Here is an 18,614-nt window from a genome sequence, read left to right as displayed (position 1 = left end):
CACATAGGGTGAAACAAACCCTTAATCTGGGCAGGCTTTGGAACATACAGTGATAGCATACCTTTCCAACTCTAGCCAGAAGTGTGAGATTTGAAGGGCTCTCATCTGTGCTCAGCCAGAACTCGGAATTATCATCAGAGGCCACTGCAAACTGAAATTCACCTAAAGATAGCAAGATAATTAATGACTTTTCGAGCAACACCAACTGACCCTAAATCGGTTTCCTGCCTCTCTTAAAAAACATTCATGCTGGGTGAACACAATGGGCAGAATCAACTCTCAGTGCATTAATCCTGAAGGTTACAGGACAGACTGACAGAACAGTTAACAAAACCTAAATGACACTGGCCTTTATAGGTAGGAGCACAGATTGCAAAAGCAAAGAAGGTATGATAAACATTTGTGCCACACAAGTGCCAGGAAACAACTGTCTCCAACAAAAGTTTTATGGCTTTACCATCACTAAATCCCTCCACTATTGACACCTGAGGTTACCACGGACAGGAAACTGAACTGAACCAACCATATAAATAATGGGGCTACATAAGAAGGTCAGAGGCTGAGATTCCTGTGGCAAGTAATTCACTTCCTAATTCCTTAAAGCCCATCCAGCGTCAACACAGCACAAGTTAGGAATGTGATAGAGTATCCTGACCTTGCCTGGATGAGTGAAACTCCAAAAATGTTCAAGAAGCTGGATGGGCTTGACAAAGTGGACCGTTTGATTGGTACAACATTCACCACCTTCAACATGCACTCTCTCCACCACCAATGCACAGTGACAGCATCGTGCACCATCTATGAGTTACACTGAAGTATGTACCCAAGGATCCTTCGACAGCACCATCCACATCTATGACCTTTACCCCTAGAAGGTCAAGGGCAGCAGATGCATGGGAGCATCCCCTGCCTGCTAACATACAGAACTACAGTGAAAAGTTGGGGGAATGGTTCTAAGTTAATTGCTCTTGCACAGAGTATGGGCATGACAAGGTCACATGGCCTCCTTCTCCTGTGCTGTAACCATTCTATGATTCCCTAGCTCCTTCGTAAATTAGTCACTATTTATAAATGAGCATTGAACTCAGTACGAATCGATAAAGTAGAAATTTATCACAATTAATGAAATCCTATCCTTACCTCACGCCCACACAGAGGGAAGAATGTAACCATTACAACTGGGCCCACTGGTAGGAGAACTGATAGGAGCTCTTGTATGAACCCCCTTAGGCAAGTGCCACTGCTTAAGTGCCCATCAGGCACTTAAATGAGCAGCATTAGCTGGCTTATTGATTAAGGACCCGCAGAAATGCCAAAACCATCACTGCCACCACCACCAGCACCACCACCCCCCTTAGGAAAGCTGCTGGTCAGTCAGTGGTCAGATACTCTATACGTGGACATCAGTGTTCCTGGGAGTGGGTGCCAGCTTCTGATAAAGCCTTGACCAGAGACCTAGGATCAAGAGGAGTCCCACAGCTTAGGTGAGTGGGGGCAGGTTGAAGGTTGCTGGGTGGGAATCATGGGCCAAAAGAGGGAGTTGGAAACAAGGGCAGTGAGACAATGTCCAGTACCACCACCCACGACCTTGCCCCCATCTCTCACCTGCTTTTCAGTGCTGGACTCCTTGATCATTCTGAGTGTCGTCGCTTGTGGGACCTGCCAACCCCCTCACAGGAAGCAATTTCAAGTGGTGTGCTTTTCAAGCTTTCCATAAGGTAAGCCTCTTGCCCACCACTGGAATACCAGTGACAGCAGGATAAGGCCTTTCCTTGGGCATGAACTGTTCACTTGTTGGCCTGAATTCGCATCAGTGCAGGGAGGCTGTCCATGTGCCTTCCCACTCTGGACCAAACTGGGTGGAGTAGGAAGGCACTGGTGTTCCAACCCTCAAAATCCTTCAAATGAACTGCCCCTCACATCCAAACCTGGCACAAGGAGGGGTATTAAATTCTAGCAATAAACATACACTCAAGCACAAGGCACTTGCTTCTGGTAAAGAACATTAAGAGTACCTTCCTCATCCATCCAACTGGTTTTGCTGAGGCCACACTTTCATTTACCAATGAAGCTGAAAATTGCTCCAAAGTTAATTTCCATCTGCCACCCTGACCCTAAACCAGTTTCATGTGGCTTTTTTACAAGTTAATACGATCTTCTGTTGAAGTTGAGATGCCCTTTGGGAAGGCCAGAAGAAAACTGGTTTGCCCCTGCCTTGCACACAACCTTTGTGTGCTGGTGTTGGTTTTGGAAGCAGTTTTTAAAAAATACATCAGTGTAGAGTTTGTGACCACTGGGAGAATGCTGTGAAGAGATTGGAATATTCAGGAAAAAAAGCGTAAAATAATCCCACTGTTTCGAACGCCACTATTAGATGATCTATTATAATGCAAATGAGTTTTTAAACCAGTGGTTCATCAGAGGGCTCCACCCTGCAAAAGTTAAGCACAACTGTGTAAATATTGAAATGCATTACAGTATCTTTTTCATAGATCATAGATCATAGAATCCCTACAGTGTGGAAACAGGCCATTCGACCCAACAAGTCCACACTGCCCCTCCGAACAGCATCCCACCCAGACCCCTCCCCTAATTTCCCATGTCTAACCCACTTAATCTAAACATCCCTGGGCACTATGGGCAATTTAGCATGGCCAATCCACTTATCCTGCACATCTTTGGACTGTGGGAGGAAACCTTCATTGAAGAAAATGCCATAATGCATTCAAGAATACAAAAGAATGTGTTGGTAAACTTTAATCATGTTTGATACAAGGAATTAAATACACAGACACCTCTGGCTGTAAAGTAAATCAGTTCTGCTCGCTCTGTTACAGGAAGGATATTATTAAACTGGAGACAGTTCAGAAAATGTTTACCACAATATGGTGGAAATCGAGCGCTTGAGATATAAAAATAACCTGGAAAGACTGGACTTTTCTTCAATGGAGTGTAGGAGGTTGAAGGTTGACCTTATTGAGGTTTATAAAATCATGAGGGGCATACATTAGGTATGTGATAAGAGTCTTTTCCCTAGGGTGGGGGAATTCAAAACTAGGGGACATATTTTAAGGTGAGAGTAGAAAGATTTAAAAAGGACATGAGCAGCATTTTTTTTTTACACAGAGAGTGGTTCATGTGTGGAATGAACTGCCAGAGGAAAGGGTGGATGCAGGTACAGTTACAACATTCAAAAGACATTGAATAGGAAAGGTTTGGAGAGATGTGGGCCAAGTATAGGCAGTTGGGACTAGTTTAAATTGGGAACATGGTCAGTGTGGACTGGTTGGACCGAAGGGTCTGTTTCCATGCTGTATGACTCTGTGATTCTATAAATCATTCCCTGCTCCTTTTATTCAATTGACTGACAGGTGTTCTGTTCTTTCAGTGGCGTGTGTTAGTGGGTGAGGTTTAGGGAAACTTTTAACGATGTTAGGAGCTGGGCTACTGTGTTGGAGAACAGAAATGGACTTTGGACAGCCTGCCTGCGAATCCATCATCCAGTCACACTCCAACACCATTCTCAAACTGCACTGCAAATCTGAAATCTGCAAAAGAATATTAAAGTTCCAACCAATGTCATGCATAGGTCAGGTGTGCAGGTTGGAAGTTGCAAAAGTACACACTTCCCTGAAAATCTGAGCTCAGATTTTTCATTACACCAAACAGCATGACTATCATATGAATAATATGGTCTGCAGTCTCAATATTATACCACAAGGTGCACAGAATCCTTGCCAGAGCAAAAACCATCTTTCCTGAGTGTATTTTATTTCTTTTTTTTCTCAGGGTTCTTCACTGTCGCTTAGTCAAAATCCTGGATTTCCATGGGTCTCCCAATGCCACATGGACTACAGAAGTTCAAGAAGACAGTTCATCACTACCTTCTCCAGAACAATTAGGGATAAGAAATAACCCAACAATACCCACAACATAGTCACACATTTTATAAACTCTGCTCAGAGGGAAGTCAAATAACTTCTTTCTCAGTCTCTGATAATGCTCATTTTCTGCTAATACTGAGCAAGTATTGCAAAAATGATCCATCTCATCTGCAAATATTTCCTTTCTCTTGCTACGGAGAAGTACCTAACTCTCACTCCTGGGGCACAGCTGTGACTGCAATTCATTGTGTAATAAATCACAGACACTAACCTACATTCTATAACTGTATACTAAAATACCTTGAAGCACTAATGTAAAATGCCAGTGTATTTAATCTTTTGTTGCAAAAAGTGAATAGAGCCAAGGTTATATTTTTGTAATGTTTGCACAACTAAATTAAGTTTGTTATTGGACTGTCACCTTAGCTCAGTTGACATTTGTGAACTAAATGATTCCATATTCAGATCCTTCCTTGAGCACATAATTTGAGCAAACATTTGAGTGCAGTATAAAGGTGGGGGCTACATTGGAGGAGGTGTCATTTTTTGGAAGATATGTTAAATCAAGATTAGACTAGTCACTTCTTTTGCTGTTTTTGGGACCATGCTGGTATAAGGTGCTGTGTGTTTATCTTTGTAAGAAGAAACCACAAATGGGAACTCCTGGTCATCTGTTGGCTGAGATCCCATTGGGACATGATAAGGCACTATGTTAGTTCTTACTACCTTTAAGCATCAACAGATACAGTAATAATGAAACACATTTTAAGAGAGAAGAGGTATTCTTTTCTCCTGTATCAGGAAAGAAAATGCTTTAATACTTTAACCCATTGTCAGCAGAAAACAATCCAGCAAGAGAAATTTATCAATTACGAGAGGATTAATATCAGTCAATGCCCCCACATTAACTTCAGTCACCTCCAAGATATCAGTGAGTAGAAGGACCAACATCCAGTGAAATACTGGCACATTTTGTAGACTTAGCTACAAACAAACAGGCCAAGACTGCTCAAAATTATTTAACAATTGGCCATAGAGATACCATAGACAGGAGCTCTTAGAGATTAGTCAAGGATTAGCTGAGGGGATTAATGACTGTTCCCCAATAGATGGGACTGCTCACTTTATTCATTTTATGGATCTGTTTTTTTGTAGCATGGAAGCAGACTGTTAGCAATTTAGTTAAGTGAAGAAGAAAAAGAAGCACTTTGTATTATCTCAATACCTTTCATGCACTGAATTACTTTTCTTTTCAAGTGCAGTGGCTCTTATATAGGCAAACACAGCAGTGATTCTTTGCCAGCAATGATTCTCAAAGAATTGCCTGTTTAAGAAATGTCTCTATAAATCAACGTTGCCACAAAGACTATAATGAAGATGCCTGAACAAAATATTTTTGACGATAGCACTCGGACAAAATTAGCTGGAAATAATTTTTATGTTAATTAAGATTTCACTTCTTTGGTTTGCCATTCTGCACCTTAAATTATATTGCTCATAATAACTGGGAAAATCGTCTGTTTGGGATCATGAAATCTTTCTTTCTTTCAGCTTAAGAGTTAAACAGAGGTTTTAGCATCACGTTGTTTTGTCTCATTGTCATTTCAATTTAGTTCAGACTGATTTACAATGAAATGGATTAACCCGATGATTAAAAGATTGCTAAATGGTAAACCATGGAATAAGTTAAACAATTTAAAAGGATTATACTTAGATTATATTCATGAATCATGAACACTTTTGATTTCAATTGAGGACCAAAAGGATAAAAATAGTAGAACTTCATTTCAGGTCAGACATGTGCGCAAGATACTGAAGACACAAATATTCTTATTAAGCCCATATTTATGCATAAAAATAGAAAGCTGCCCTTGCCCTTGAAATTGATGCTCATTTTCTCCTCTCTAATCGTGTTATTATCTGAATATATCCTGATCAAACTTAGATGGATAGGAATTGGCTGCCAATTTCTCCACAGCCATTCATGAAGTCAGTATATTTGCTGAAAGTCAAGTCCTGCATGGGAGATTCATTAGACATTTCTTTATTTTTTTCTCTCTCACCCTACCTTTCCATGACCACTCTGGTTCCAAGCAACACTAACTTTACAGGCTAGAAGATTGCAATACCTACAAGTTAAGAGCATTGTGCTGTTGTGATATTCAGAATGGAAGCTCAAAGTTATCTTACAGCAGGGTGCTCTTGCCACATTACTAATGTGACAGTTAAGAAGCACAATATTACAGAATCAACAAATTATTATGGCACAAGAATGCTTTCTTTCATTTAAAAAAAATCACTTTTGTCCTTTACAAGTGCCAAAGCAGTTCATGTATAATGTTCATGTAATGCTGAAGTCAGGAAATGAGATTGTTATGACAATGACGAGAAGTTGAGAACTAACAAAGCTGGAAAGAGAAAGTGACTTACCATCTGCATAGGGATGGATATAGCCGAATATTCTGAGCCCATAGTTGGTCCATCGTGGTGCCACCGCCAACTTCTTGACTACAGTCCGTGTCTATAACAATATTATTAAATTCAGTGCAATCAGGAACCAAATAAAACCCATTTTAATTTCTTCCCATTTACAATTGAACATGATTAGTCCTCTTTTGGTGTTTGCAAAAATGGAATATTAATCGGGTAAAGTGGTCTGTGTGAGTCAGCATTGTCAGAGTAGTACTTGTCAAGTAACAGCTAGATCTGTACTGCATTAAATACTTCCGCATTATGAAAGGACAATAATCACATAACTATAATTTCAATCAATTTTGAGTTAATTTCCTCATCCTCTCAGCCTAGAATTAAAGCAGGCAAGCAATTCAAGGCAAGATAAAATGTACTTGTATTTCCAGGAGATTAGTATTTTCCTCACCACCCCAGTCTACTTAGATGGTTTTGATGTTCAGTTTGTTAACTTTTCTTGTTTCCTTTCCTGTCCAAACTTTGTTCTTTTTCACCAGTACTCTTGGTTACATAGGAAGAGAGGCCACTCAGTCAAGTGACGGTGGCAGATTCAATTCAGATCTTCAAAGGAATACTGGATAAAATCTGAAGCAAAGAAAATTGCAAGGCTCCTAGGAAAATGTAGTGCAGATGGAAGAGGAGTATTGTTCTTCCAGAGAGGTGGCAGGGACAAGATGTGCCAAATGGTCACCTTCAGTGTTGTTATTATTCTATCATTCTGCAAAATGAAATTTTCCTATCACTACTGAGCAAATTGAAATCAGGTATCAAAAATCAAATCTTAGAGGTAATAAAGTCCTGGAATAGGTGCAAGACAGAACTGTAGAGGTGCACACTTTGGAATTGCTTAAAAGAGTTAGATGCAAAACTTTGGTAAGTTTTTGCTATGCTTTGAATGAGTAAATGGCCTTTTCACCACTATGAATTAACTTTTTATTGGACTATGCTACCTCATACAGTTCAAACTGTCAAATAAAGAAATGTTTAGCAGCAAGGTTTGTTGTTTATGTGGCAAAATATTCTTTCTGGAGTTGGCACAGTGGCTCAGTGGTTAGCACTGCTGCCTCACAGCACCAGGAACCCAGGTTCAATTCCACCCTCAGGCAGCTGTCAATGTGTGGAATTTGCATTCTCCCTGTGTCTGTGTAGGTTTCCTCCCACAGTCTAAAGATGTGCAGGTGGATTGGCCATGCTAAATTGCCCATAGTGTGCAGGGTAGGTGGATTAGCTGTGGGAAATGCAAGGTTACAGGGAAAGGGAAGGGGGCTGGGTCTTTGGAGTAGGCTGGTGTGGACTTGATGGGCCAAATGGCTGCTTCCACACTGTAGGGATTTGATCTAACAGTTCAGAGGATAAATACATTGTCGTGCATTATAATACACATACAGTGTAAATTTAGAAATGAATTTACTTATTTTCATACACTATAGAACAAATCTAGGAGTGAAGCTTAAAATTATAATGGTTACAAACATTACTCAAGCTGTATTGAAATTCATTTTTACTTTTTATTCACTCATTGGATGTGTGCATCTATTGGTAGGCCAGCATTTACTGTTTGTTTCTTTTTCCTGCTTTGTCCTGGAGGATTGACCATCATTTATGTTGTTGGACTGCATTCATCCAAGCAAATGGGAAGTTGTTGGATATTTTTATAATTCTTACCTGCATGGAAATTTTTTTTTCAGGCAATGAATCAAGTCAAGTAAGATTAAATAATTTCACTTAAAATAATTCCAATCGCAAAATCTATTATAATAAGCCATTTATTCAAGGCATATCGCATTGATGCAAGATTATTTCAGTATCCTTTGGTGTAAGATCGTGAATCTGAGGATGTTTCTTATCTTCACAAACGATTCAAGACCACTGGTTCAAGATTCAAGACATTCTTGTATCAACAAAGATTAAAAAATGGAGGTTGCAGCAACAAATAATTTGAAAAGGTTCCAGTAATATCATCTGACTGCAAATTATTGTTCCCAACATTTTCATACTGGCTTAGGGACTGTAGATACTCACATGTGGAAAGAGAGGGAAATGAATATTTTTCCTGAGCTGATCAACAGAGCCTCCACACCAGTCTTCAAATATGTGCAAATTTGCTTGTCCCATGAACTGCATAAAAGAGACAAATTAAATGCATTGATTAGTGCAGAGTACAGTGTTCATATTCTTATATTCTCATTAACTTGATTTGAATAGTGAACTGTATCTCTGTTTATGGCATTCTATTTCTCCTGCTTACAATCTAGGCTGACATTTCTGGACAGTATTGAAAGAAAGCTACAGGATTAGAGGGATTGTCTTCTAACTGAGATGATGAACTGAGATTCTAGATAACTGTTCATTGGGACATAAAAGAATGAGTGCAGAGTTTCCTCAGGATCCTGGTCAAAATTCATCCCACAACCAACCCATTAATTGGCTGTTCATCTGAATGTCCTTTTTGGGACTTTGCAGTATGGAAATCAGTTGCCAACTTAATTTATCTACGAGCAATCTCGAGAGTTGTTTATTATTTATAAACTACTTTTGGACAGTGTGACGTTGAGAAAGGTACTATATAAATACAAGTATATGTGGTTTTGGTAGCAAAAAATTTTTGGGCTTCCTTAGTTCAACATTATAAATACTACATAAATATAGGCTGGTTCACTTTTTCTTTCTAATTCACATGATCACAGAAACCAAGAATTTATATGCATTCAGGAGAGCCACTGTGATACTGAAGGGGCTTGCAAATTGGACAGGCTTGAACAACAGCCCTAAGAGAGCATCATACAGTCAAACAGCAACAACTTTTAAAAGAACAGCAAATTGGAAATGAGGCAGTCAATTGTGAGAGTTTTGTGGTGGAGATAGGGAAAGAAACGCTCAGAATTTTTAATTGATAGTTTGTATAAGATCTGATGTGATCGTTTAGCTGGGGATGATGAAAGCGAGTTGGTTAAGAAGATCTTTATGAAGTAGTTCCTGACAGCAAGTGGTGGATGAGATATGCTTGAAGGAGGTTGGGAGTAGTGATAGACAGAAAGCAAATTAAGTCAGGGCTGCAGGGTTAGAATGGGAAATGGTATCCATAACCAAGAACCTAGCCTATGCAATGGTCTTGGGAGACACAGTGGCACAGTGATTAGCACAGCTGCCTTGCAGCATCAGGGAACTGGGTTCAATTCCAACCTTGGATGACTGCCTCTGTGGAGTTTGCACATTGTTTGCGCAGGTTTCCTCTGGGTGCTCTGGTTTCCTCCCACAGCCCAAAGATGTACAGATTAGGTGGATTGGCCATGCTAAATTGCCCATCGTGGAAAGGGATATGTAGGCTAAGTGGGTTAGCCATTACAGGGGTGGATTTGGGAGGATGCTCTTTGGACGGTTGGTGTGGACTCAATGAGCCAAATGGCCTGCTTCCACACTGTAGAGATTCTTGATTATTTTCATATAAAGGTACTCATGAACTGGAAACATATAGGCAAATCTCCAACAGCTGTTAGTGAACAAACCATTGCTTATCAATATGCTACATGACAAAATAACTGAATGAATCTGTATATATGATCTGTCTTGCAATGTATTCTTGACATCAACTCAGTAATCAGAAAGAATTCTTTTGTAGAGGTAAATCTGGATTTTGGGATGGGGAAGCAAAGGAAGGACTCCCCAGAACAAGTCAGAGTAGTTTGTTTATTTGTTTACTTTTTTGACAAGTTTTTGTTTATTTTACATTTTAACAGCTACTTGCAATTTTTTAAAAAATCAGATGCCAAAGCATGCCTGTTACAATATTATCTTGTCTGGAAACCTGGGCATGGATCAAAAGAAGGAAAAGGTATGTGGGGAGAAGATGGAAGATGGGGTGAAAAAAATCTCAATCAACAAAGTATGGCCAATCTAGGAAAATACAGTCAATAATACTTTTGTGCAGAGGGTATAATTCCAAAGTTTGCGAGCAATGCAGTGAATAACAAACAGCACAGTAGCAGACCTCAGGAAAACATAGACTCATGAAACAGCCTGGCAGATGTGATTTAACATGCTTAAGTATGAACAACATGGCGATGCAACATCATTTAAATCATCCTATTTCGAGGTGGTGGGAGGTGCAAGATCAGAGACACCTGGGGCGCATGTGTAGAAATCTTTAAAGGTGTCAGGACAAGTTGGGAAAATTGTTCTGAAAGCACAGTGTAGACTTGCTTTTGTGAATTGGTGGCACAGTGGCTAGCAATGCTGCCTAACAGCACCAGGAACTCAGATTCGATTCCAGCCTTGGGTGACTGCCTGTGTGGAGTTTGCACATTCTCTCCATGTCTGTGTGGGTTTCCTCTGGGTGTTCCGGTTTCCTCCCACAGTTCAAAGAGTTGCAGGCTATGTGGATTGGCCATGCTAAATTGCCCGTAGTGTTCAGGGATGTGTAGATTAGGTGGATTACAGGGGGGATGGGTCTGGGTGGGATGCTCTGAGGGTTGGTGTGGATTTGTTGAGCCGAACGACCTGTTGCCACACTGTAGGGATATTATGAACTGAGCCACTGAACATAAAAACAAAGAAACCATGCTGAAGTTTTAGAAATTTGTGGTTAGGCCTCAGCTGAACTACTACAAACACAACAAGGCTGTCAAAGACCTGGACAGGTTAGAGGTAGGCTTGCGAGGATTACATAATAAATGAGTGGTTAAGGCATCTGGATAGACAGGGAGAAGCTGCAACTATTCTCTTTAGAGAAGGTTAAGGGTAGACCTTAGAGATGAGTTCAAAATTGAAGGACTGTACTGTTAAGGTTTGGAATGAACCAAGTGAAAGGATATCAGATTCTGAGGATGTCAGAGTTAACAGATCCCACAGGAATCTTTGCAAGGCAATTTGACATGTAACTGAAAAGTATTATGTGTAAAGTTTGAGGTGTGGGAATAAATTGTACAGTTGTGAGAATAAATAGTACAGTTCTATCAAACAGCCATCACAAGCATGGAAGGTCAAATGTGCTGCAAGATTACTTGATTCTATTCTAACAATGGAGTGTCCCACAGATAGTCACAAAATGTTACAAGAGACCAACTGGTTAACATTGAGCAGATCCTTTGATTACTATTCTTAACAAATGCTTGCTAGCTGATGAATCTTTTCCTACATTAATATTTTCTATTCAATGAGTCCAGATAAGTGTTCAAAATTGAAAAATCTGTCATCACTGTGCAACTTTTGTCATAACCGCAGATCATAACTCTGAAATACTTATGAACATAGAACATAAAACGCAAAACAGTACTGTACAGGAACAGGCCCTTCGTGCCAGCCTTGATGCTATTCTAAACTAATCCCATCTGCCTGCACATGGTCCAAATCCCACTATTCTCTGCCTGTTCACAGGTCTGTCTAAATGCCTCCTAAATTTAGCTATGTATCTGCTTCTACCACAATCCCTGGCAGCACATTCCAGGCACCCTACCACCCTCTGAGTCAAAATCATTTCTTACACATCTCTTTTAAACTTTTCCCACTCTCACCTTAAACCTATGACCCCTTGTATTTGACATTTCTATCCTGGGAAAAAGACTCCCACAATCCACTCTATCCATGCCTCTCATAATTTTATATATTCTGTCAGGTCACCTCTCAGCAACCTGCACTCCAGCAAAAACAACTCAAGTTTGTCCAACCTCTCTTTATAGCTAATACACACCAATCCAGGCAGGATCCTGGTTAAACCTCTTTTGCACTCTCTCCAAAGCCTCCACATCCTTCCTATAGTGTGGCGACCAGAACTGCACACAATACTCCAAATGTGGCCGAACTAAAATCTTATACAGCTGCAACATGACTTGCTAACGTTTATACTCATTGCCCTAACTGATGAAGGCAAGCATGCTGTACACTTTTTTTACCACTTTATCCACTTATGTTGCCATCTTCAAGGAATTATGCCCTTACATAATTCTATATATCAATGTTACCAAGCATCCTGCCATTCACTGTATACTTTTCCCTTGCATTTGACCTCCAAAAATGATCTTTTAATTCCAAACAAAAGGACTGTGATAGCTATAAAATGACAGCAGCTATAAATTCAGTGATTGCCTGGCAGAGTCCTGTGTGGACCCATGGAATGTCACCCCTGTACATACTTACAGAAGCTTCAAATGAAATGACTGAACTAGAAGAGGTAATGAGAGGTTGAAGACTAAAACCTCTTCACAGCAGGAGGCCATCTCTTCCAGTAATGTTTGTGTATTATGCTTCGAGGGACATACAAAAAAAAGTTTAAAAATCAGTGAGCTTCAAACCTAGTTTAGTGTATTTTAGGGGGCTGATATCCTAATGTGTGGACTAGTGTGCTATGAAGGTCACAGCTTTGAGAATAGCCATCAAACACCCTTGTGCTGCAGGTAAAGACAGAGAAACAATCTCCAAGTGCTCCCATCCAACATGATCAAAAATCAACTGTTGTCCAGATGTGAGGTGAGAGTGACAACCCTTGAAATCAAGGCTGCATTCGATCGAGTGTGGCAGCAAGGAGCAAACTCTCCCGTGGTTGGAATCATACATGACACATAGGAAGATGGTTGTGGTTGTGGGAGGTCAATCATCTCAGCTCCAGGGCATCTTTGCAGAAGTTCCTCAGGGTAGTGTCCTCGGCCCAACCATCTTCAACTGCTTCATCAATGATCTTCCCTTTATTCTGAGGTCAAAAGTGGGGATGTTTGCTGATGATTGCGCAATGCTCAGTACCATTCGTGACTCCTCAGATACTGAAGCAGTCCATGTTCACATGCAACAAGATCTGGACAATATCCAGGCTTGGGCTGACAAGTAGCAAGTGACATTCACACCATACAAATGCCAGGGTATGACCGTCACCAATACGAGACAATCTAACCACCGTCCCTTGACATTCAATAGTGTTACCATCATTGAATCCCCCACTATCAACATCCTGGGGATTACCACTGACCAGAAACTCAACTGGACTTACCACATTAACACAGTGGTTACAAGAGCAGGCCAGAAGCTAGGAATACTGCGGCGAGTAACTCACCTCCTGACTCCTCAAAGTCTGTCCACCATCTACAAGGCCCAAGTCAGGAGTGTGATGGAATACTCCCCACTTGCCTGGATGACTGCAGCCCCAACAACACTCAAGAAGCTTGATACCATCCAGGACAAAGCAACCCGCTTCATTGGCACTACATCCACAAGCATTTACTTCCTCCATACACCGCCAGTAGCAGCAGTGTGTACTACCTACAAGATGCGCTGCAGAAATTCACCAAAGATCCTCAGACAGTACCTTCCAAACCCACAACCCCTTCCATCTAGAAGGACAAGGGGGCATCAGACATATGGGAACACCACCACCTCCGAGTTCTCCTCTAAGTCACTCATCATCCTGACTTGGAAATATATTGCCGTTCCTCCACTGTCGCTGGGTCAAAATCCTGGAATTCCCTCCCTAATAGCATTGCGGGTCAACCCATAGCAGGAAGACTGCAGCAGTTCAAGAAGGCAGCTCACCACCACCTTCTCGAGGGCAACTAGGAATGGGCAAGAAATACTGGCCAGCCAGCAATGCCCACATTCCACAAATGAATAGAAAGAAAAAACTACCACCATCAATGCTATTGGTAACATAATTGTAAGAGCCACAATATTCTACTGCTTGCATTTCATGAACGTCTCTGGGACTGTTCTATATGTCTTTTTTTTAAAGAACTTTTACTTTTCTTGGACCAGTTCTTATATCCAATCTATGCATGTGCATTGCATTATTTCTATGCATGTTTAGCAAATGGTAAAAATAACTCTGTTGACAATTCGAGAAAGCTTGGTTAAATTGATCCCTTTTAAAGCATAAATTCATTTGTTCTACAAGAAAGGTTATCCACAAGGGGTGGTGTGGGAGGCAGGACTCTCTTTAGTTTAACCTTGTTGTGACCAACTGAAGGGGATGGCTGAATTAGGAAGGATGGCTAGTTTATCCCTCCTCACCCAGCAGCTTAACCATCTGAGGTATCCAGTCAGAAACTATAGCAAATTGGGGATCCTCATTTTAGGCCTTCCCACATTGTTAACCACTGGAATGGCTTGCCTGTGAATTCTGTGAACTTTCTGGAATTTTGAGACAAATCTCAACATAGGAGAAATACCTTCACATATTCAGGTGCCTCGGAAGCAAAATTTTTTAAACACCCCCTAACACCTCCTTAAATTTAAATACCTCCCCACTACTCCTCTTCAATGTCCAAATTTAATGCATTCTCCATTGTTGCTCTTACAAAAGGTTTTGCATTTTCTCATGGAGTACTTCTAGATCTTTTGATTTACATCTTAAAATTTCTAACATGCACAATATTTTGCCCATGTATGAGATTTCACTCAACAGGATTAGAAAAATGCTGCCTGCCAATGCACACCAGTCACAAAATAATCTATTTTACTTACATTTTTGAAACTTTTAAATGCTTGGCTATTAGACCAGATTCTTGTACATTGAAATCTGTTAGAAGCTCATAGTATTGTCACTAATATCAACTGAATTACTCCATAGCACTGCATGGATTAAATGAAAAACTGGATCTACAATTCTGCTGCCAGGGTAAGGAAGCCAAAAGCAAACAGCTAGTTTTTGAAAGTCCATCACCTATACAAAAACAGCTTAAAAAGAAACACAGGTAATTTCTCTTTCTCAGTCATGTTTCTCACAGTACAACATGTTAAGTGCATATCAATGCCAGATTTTAATTTTAAAGAATTTTCAGAGCTCTTTACCAGAGACACGCAATCACAGGACAAGGGAAAGATCTTAGAAAGGTCATCTCTGGCTGCTCAAGCTAGGACAAGATCACCTCGCTACACAAATTCTGTCTGAGACCGAGAGAGAAAGGGGATGGAGAGAGAGAGGGAGGGAAATTAAGATTTTGGAAAATGTACAGAAAGGATAGAATAAAATGCATTAAGTGTTCAAACATTTTATAAGAATGACAGCTTGGCAATAAATTTTTACTTTCCAATTAGAATAAATCTGGAATAACACACACTGTACTACTTCAGTGCTCAGAAGCAAGTTGCAGTTTTTTCTATGCCTGACAATTGTAAGAAACCTGGGTTGACCTCACAGTTTCCACTTCTGACATGTCATATTACATAGCTTCAACTGCCAGAATCTGTCATGAATTGCTAGTTTAGTCTTGGACTATTCCACACACATTATTACATCATTCTACTTACATCCATTGTAAATCACTTTACACTGATAAACGATAGTAATGGACCCCCTGCTGAAGTCTCTCAGACACTCTGCTGATAATTCCTATGGTGTTTTCACGATCAGTGTAAAATCTTGCAAAGAGTAAAGTAAAAGAAATTTAACAAAATCAACAACAGCCTTCGATGGCCAACAGATATTCCCACCCCTTCAATTTTAGTTGAAACACATAAACAGCATCATAGTGAAATCTGATGAGTATGTAATTTCCAACACAGCTGCCAAACATTCTCAGGCAGAGGCAATCCAGTTTTCAAACCTTCGCTGCATTATATTTTGTTTTTCTTCAAAGATCATGCAGTTTATAAACCATGTAGTGCAAATATATTCAGTCAACACACTTGGCACTCATACACCACTCGGGTCACGTAGTTATATGAAACTCTTGCACTTGCTACTTTCATTGTCTGAGGTATGTAAGTATCTGCTACATAAATTCAATCAAAAGGACCTCCTAAATTGTATTATAATTTCAGATGCTATTTAAAATAGGTACTGCATAGGATAAATCCCCCATTTGCAGGTATTTTTACCATTGGATTTGTTAATAGCTGCTTTGCTAACAACATTGAAATCTCTGGGCAAAACTAAATAGTGAAACAAATTGCTGAATCTTCTGTAAAACTATAAAGCACAACCGTTATTCCTGGAAAATAAAGACTGGTGAAAGTTTTGCTCAAATGTTGCATTAGGTCTTAACAGAACTTAGAAAGGTATACAGCAAGTTATTGCTTTACCACAGCAGGAACGTTTCCTGTAAAATTGAATTCTAATGTGCAGTTCAGCTGATTTCTGACACAGAGCCAAACAGCTGTTTGTGGAAGAGATGAGGGAGAAAAGAAAACATTAACTTGTAATTCAATAGCATTTTTCACCTTCTGGAATATATGGGAATTCTTTCTAAAGCAGCTTAGCGCAGAAGTGTTATGGTGCAGAAGAACCATTGTGTCTACACTAGCCCTCTAAGCATTTTGACTTATCGCCAATCTGCTGCCCTTCCCCATACCCCTACACATTGTTTCTATTTGAATAATTATTAAGTGCCCTCTTGCATGCCTCAATTATAAGTCCTTTTCCAGCACACTTCCAGACAGAGTATTCCCTACCCTAAATATTTGCTGTGTGAAAAAGATTTTCTAACCTCACACTTATTTCTTTTTCAAAACAATTTACAGCTGTGTCTCCCAGTTCTTGATTGTTTTATGAGAGGGAACAGTTTCTCAATTTCAACTCTGTTCAGGTCTGTCGTGATTTTGATACTTTTATCAAATTTTCTTCCATGCTTCTACTCACCAAAGGAAACAGTTCCAACTTCTACAATCTATTTCATAATTGAAATTTTCTATCCCTGAATCATTCTTGTAAACTGCTTCTGCATCCTCTCCAATAAAGTGTAGCACCTGAATCTTTACACAGTACTCCAGCTGAGGTCTAGCTAATGCTACATAGAAGTTCAGCGTAACTATTTTGTTTTTGTACTCTATGCCCCTATTAAGGATACCTAGAATACGGTGTGCTTATTAACAATTCTCTCTACCTGCACAACCACTTTTAATGACTAATGCACGTAAAACAGCCAGGTCTCTATGCTCCTGCATGCCTTCTAAAATATTTCTTTAAAATAAATTCTTCATTTTATAATGTCTCTCCATGTTCTTTATCAAAAAATGCATCATCTCACACTTAGAGATAGTAGGAACTGCAGATGCTGGAGAATCCGAGACAACAAGGTGCAGAGCTGGATGAACACAGCAGGCCAAGCAGCATCATAGGAGCAGAAAGGCTGACGTTTCGGGCCTAGACCCTTCATCAGAAATGGGGGAGGGGAAGGGAGTTCTGAAATAAATAGGGAGAGAGGGGGAGGCGGATAGAAGATGGATAGAGGAGAAGATAGGTGGAGAGGAAACAGACAGGTCAAAGAGGCGGGAATGGAGCCAGTAAAGGTGAGTGTAGGTGGGGAGTTAGGGAGGGGATAGGTCAGTCCAGGGAGGACGGACAGGTCAAGGGGGCGGGATGAGGTTAGTCGGAAGGAGATGAGGGTGCGGCTTGAGGTGGGAGGAGGGGATAGGTGGGAGGAGGGGATAGGTGGGAGGAAGAACAGGTTAGGGAGGCGGGGACGAGCTGGACTGGTTTTGGGATGCGGTGGGGGAGGGGAGATTTTGAAGCTTGTGAAATCCACATTGATACCATTGGGCTGCAGGGTTCCCAAGCGGAATATGAGTTGCTGTTCCTACAACCTTCGGGTGGCATCGTTGTGGCACTGCAGGAGGCCCAGGATGGACATGTCGTCTGAGGAATGGGAGGGGGGAGTTGAAATGGTTCGTGACTGGGAGATGCAGTTGTTTATTGCGAACCGAGCGTAGGTGTTCTGCAAAGCGGTCCCCGAGCCTCCGCTTGGTTTCCCCGATGTAGAGGAGGCCACAACGGGTACAGTGGATGCAGTATACCACATTGGCAGATGTGCAGGTGAACATCTGCTTGATGTGGAAAGTCTTCTTGGGGCCCGGGATGGGGTTGAGGGAGGAGGTATGGGGGCAGGTGTAGCACTTCCTGCGGTTGCAGGGAAAAGTGCCGGGTGTGATGGGGCTGGAGGGGAGTGTGGAGCGGACAAGGGAGTCATGGAGAGAGTGGTCCCTCCGGAAAGCAGATAAGGGTGGGGAGGGAAAGATGTCTTTGGTGGTGGGGTCGGATTGCAGATGGCGGAAGTGTCGGAGGATGATGCGTTGGATCCGGAGGTTGGTGGGGTGGTATGTGAGGACGAGGGGGATTCTTTTTTGGTTGTTATTGCGGGGACGGAGTGTGAGGGATGAGTTGCCGGAAATGTGGGAGACACGGTTGAGGGCATTCTCGACCACTGAGGGGGGGAAGTTGCGGTCCTTGAAAAACGAGGACATCTGAGATGTACGGGAGTGGAATGCCTCATCCTGGGAGTACATGCGGCGGAGGCGAAGGAATTGGGAATAGGGGATGGCATTTTTGCAGGAAGGTGGGTGGGA

The 18,614-nt window shown here is 41.1% G+C and overlaps 1 protein-coding gene across 2 annotated transcripts in view; it reads right to left on the bottom strand.

Moving 5' to 3' along the window:
- Nucleotides 1-18,614, bottom strand: part of b4galnt3b (beta-1,4-N-acetyl-galactosaminyl transferase 3b) — a 185,898-nt gene that overhangs the window by 54,853 nt on the left and 112,431 nt on the right. For both annotated transcript variants that reach the window (XM_020530223.2, XM_048607762.1), the window contains exons 4-6: nucleotides 8,376-8,471; nucleotides 6,315-6,405; nucleotides 62-162 (exon numbers count right to left, since the gene is read on the bottom strand). In XM_020530223.2, the coding sequence (XP_020385812.1) occupies nucleotides 62-162; nucleotides 6,315-6,405; nucleotides 8,376-8,471 (288 nt within the window). The remainder of the gene's footprint in view (nucleotides 1-61; nucleotides 163-6,314; nucleotides 6,406-8,375; nucleotides 8,472-18,614) is intronic.

The sequence above is a fragment of the Rhincodon typus genome, chromosome 18 (assembly GCF_021869965.1).
Source record: "Rhincodon typus isolate 14 chromosome 18, sRhiTyp1.1, whole genome shotgun sequence".
NCBI classification, from domain to species: domain Eukaryota; kingdom Metazoa; phylum Chordata; class Chondrichthyes; order Orectolobiformes; family Rhincodontidae; genus Rhincodon; species Rhincodon typus.
Note: the sequence above shows the minus strand (reverse complement) of the source record. Positions and strands in the feature narration are given on the sequence as shown.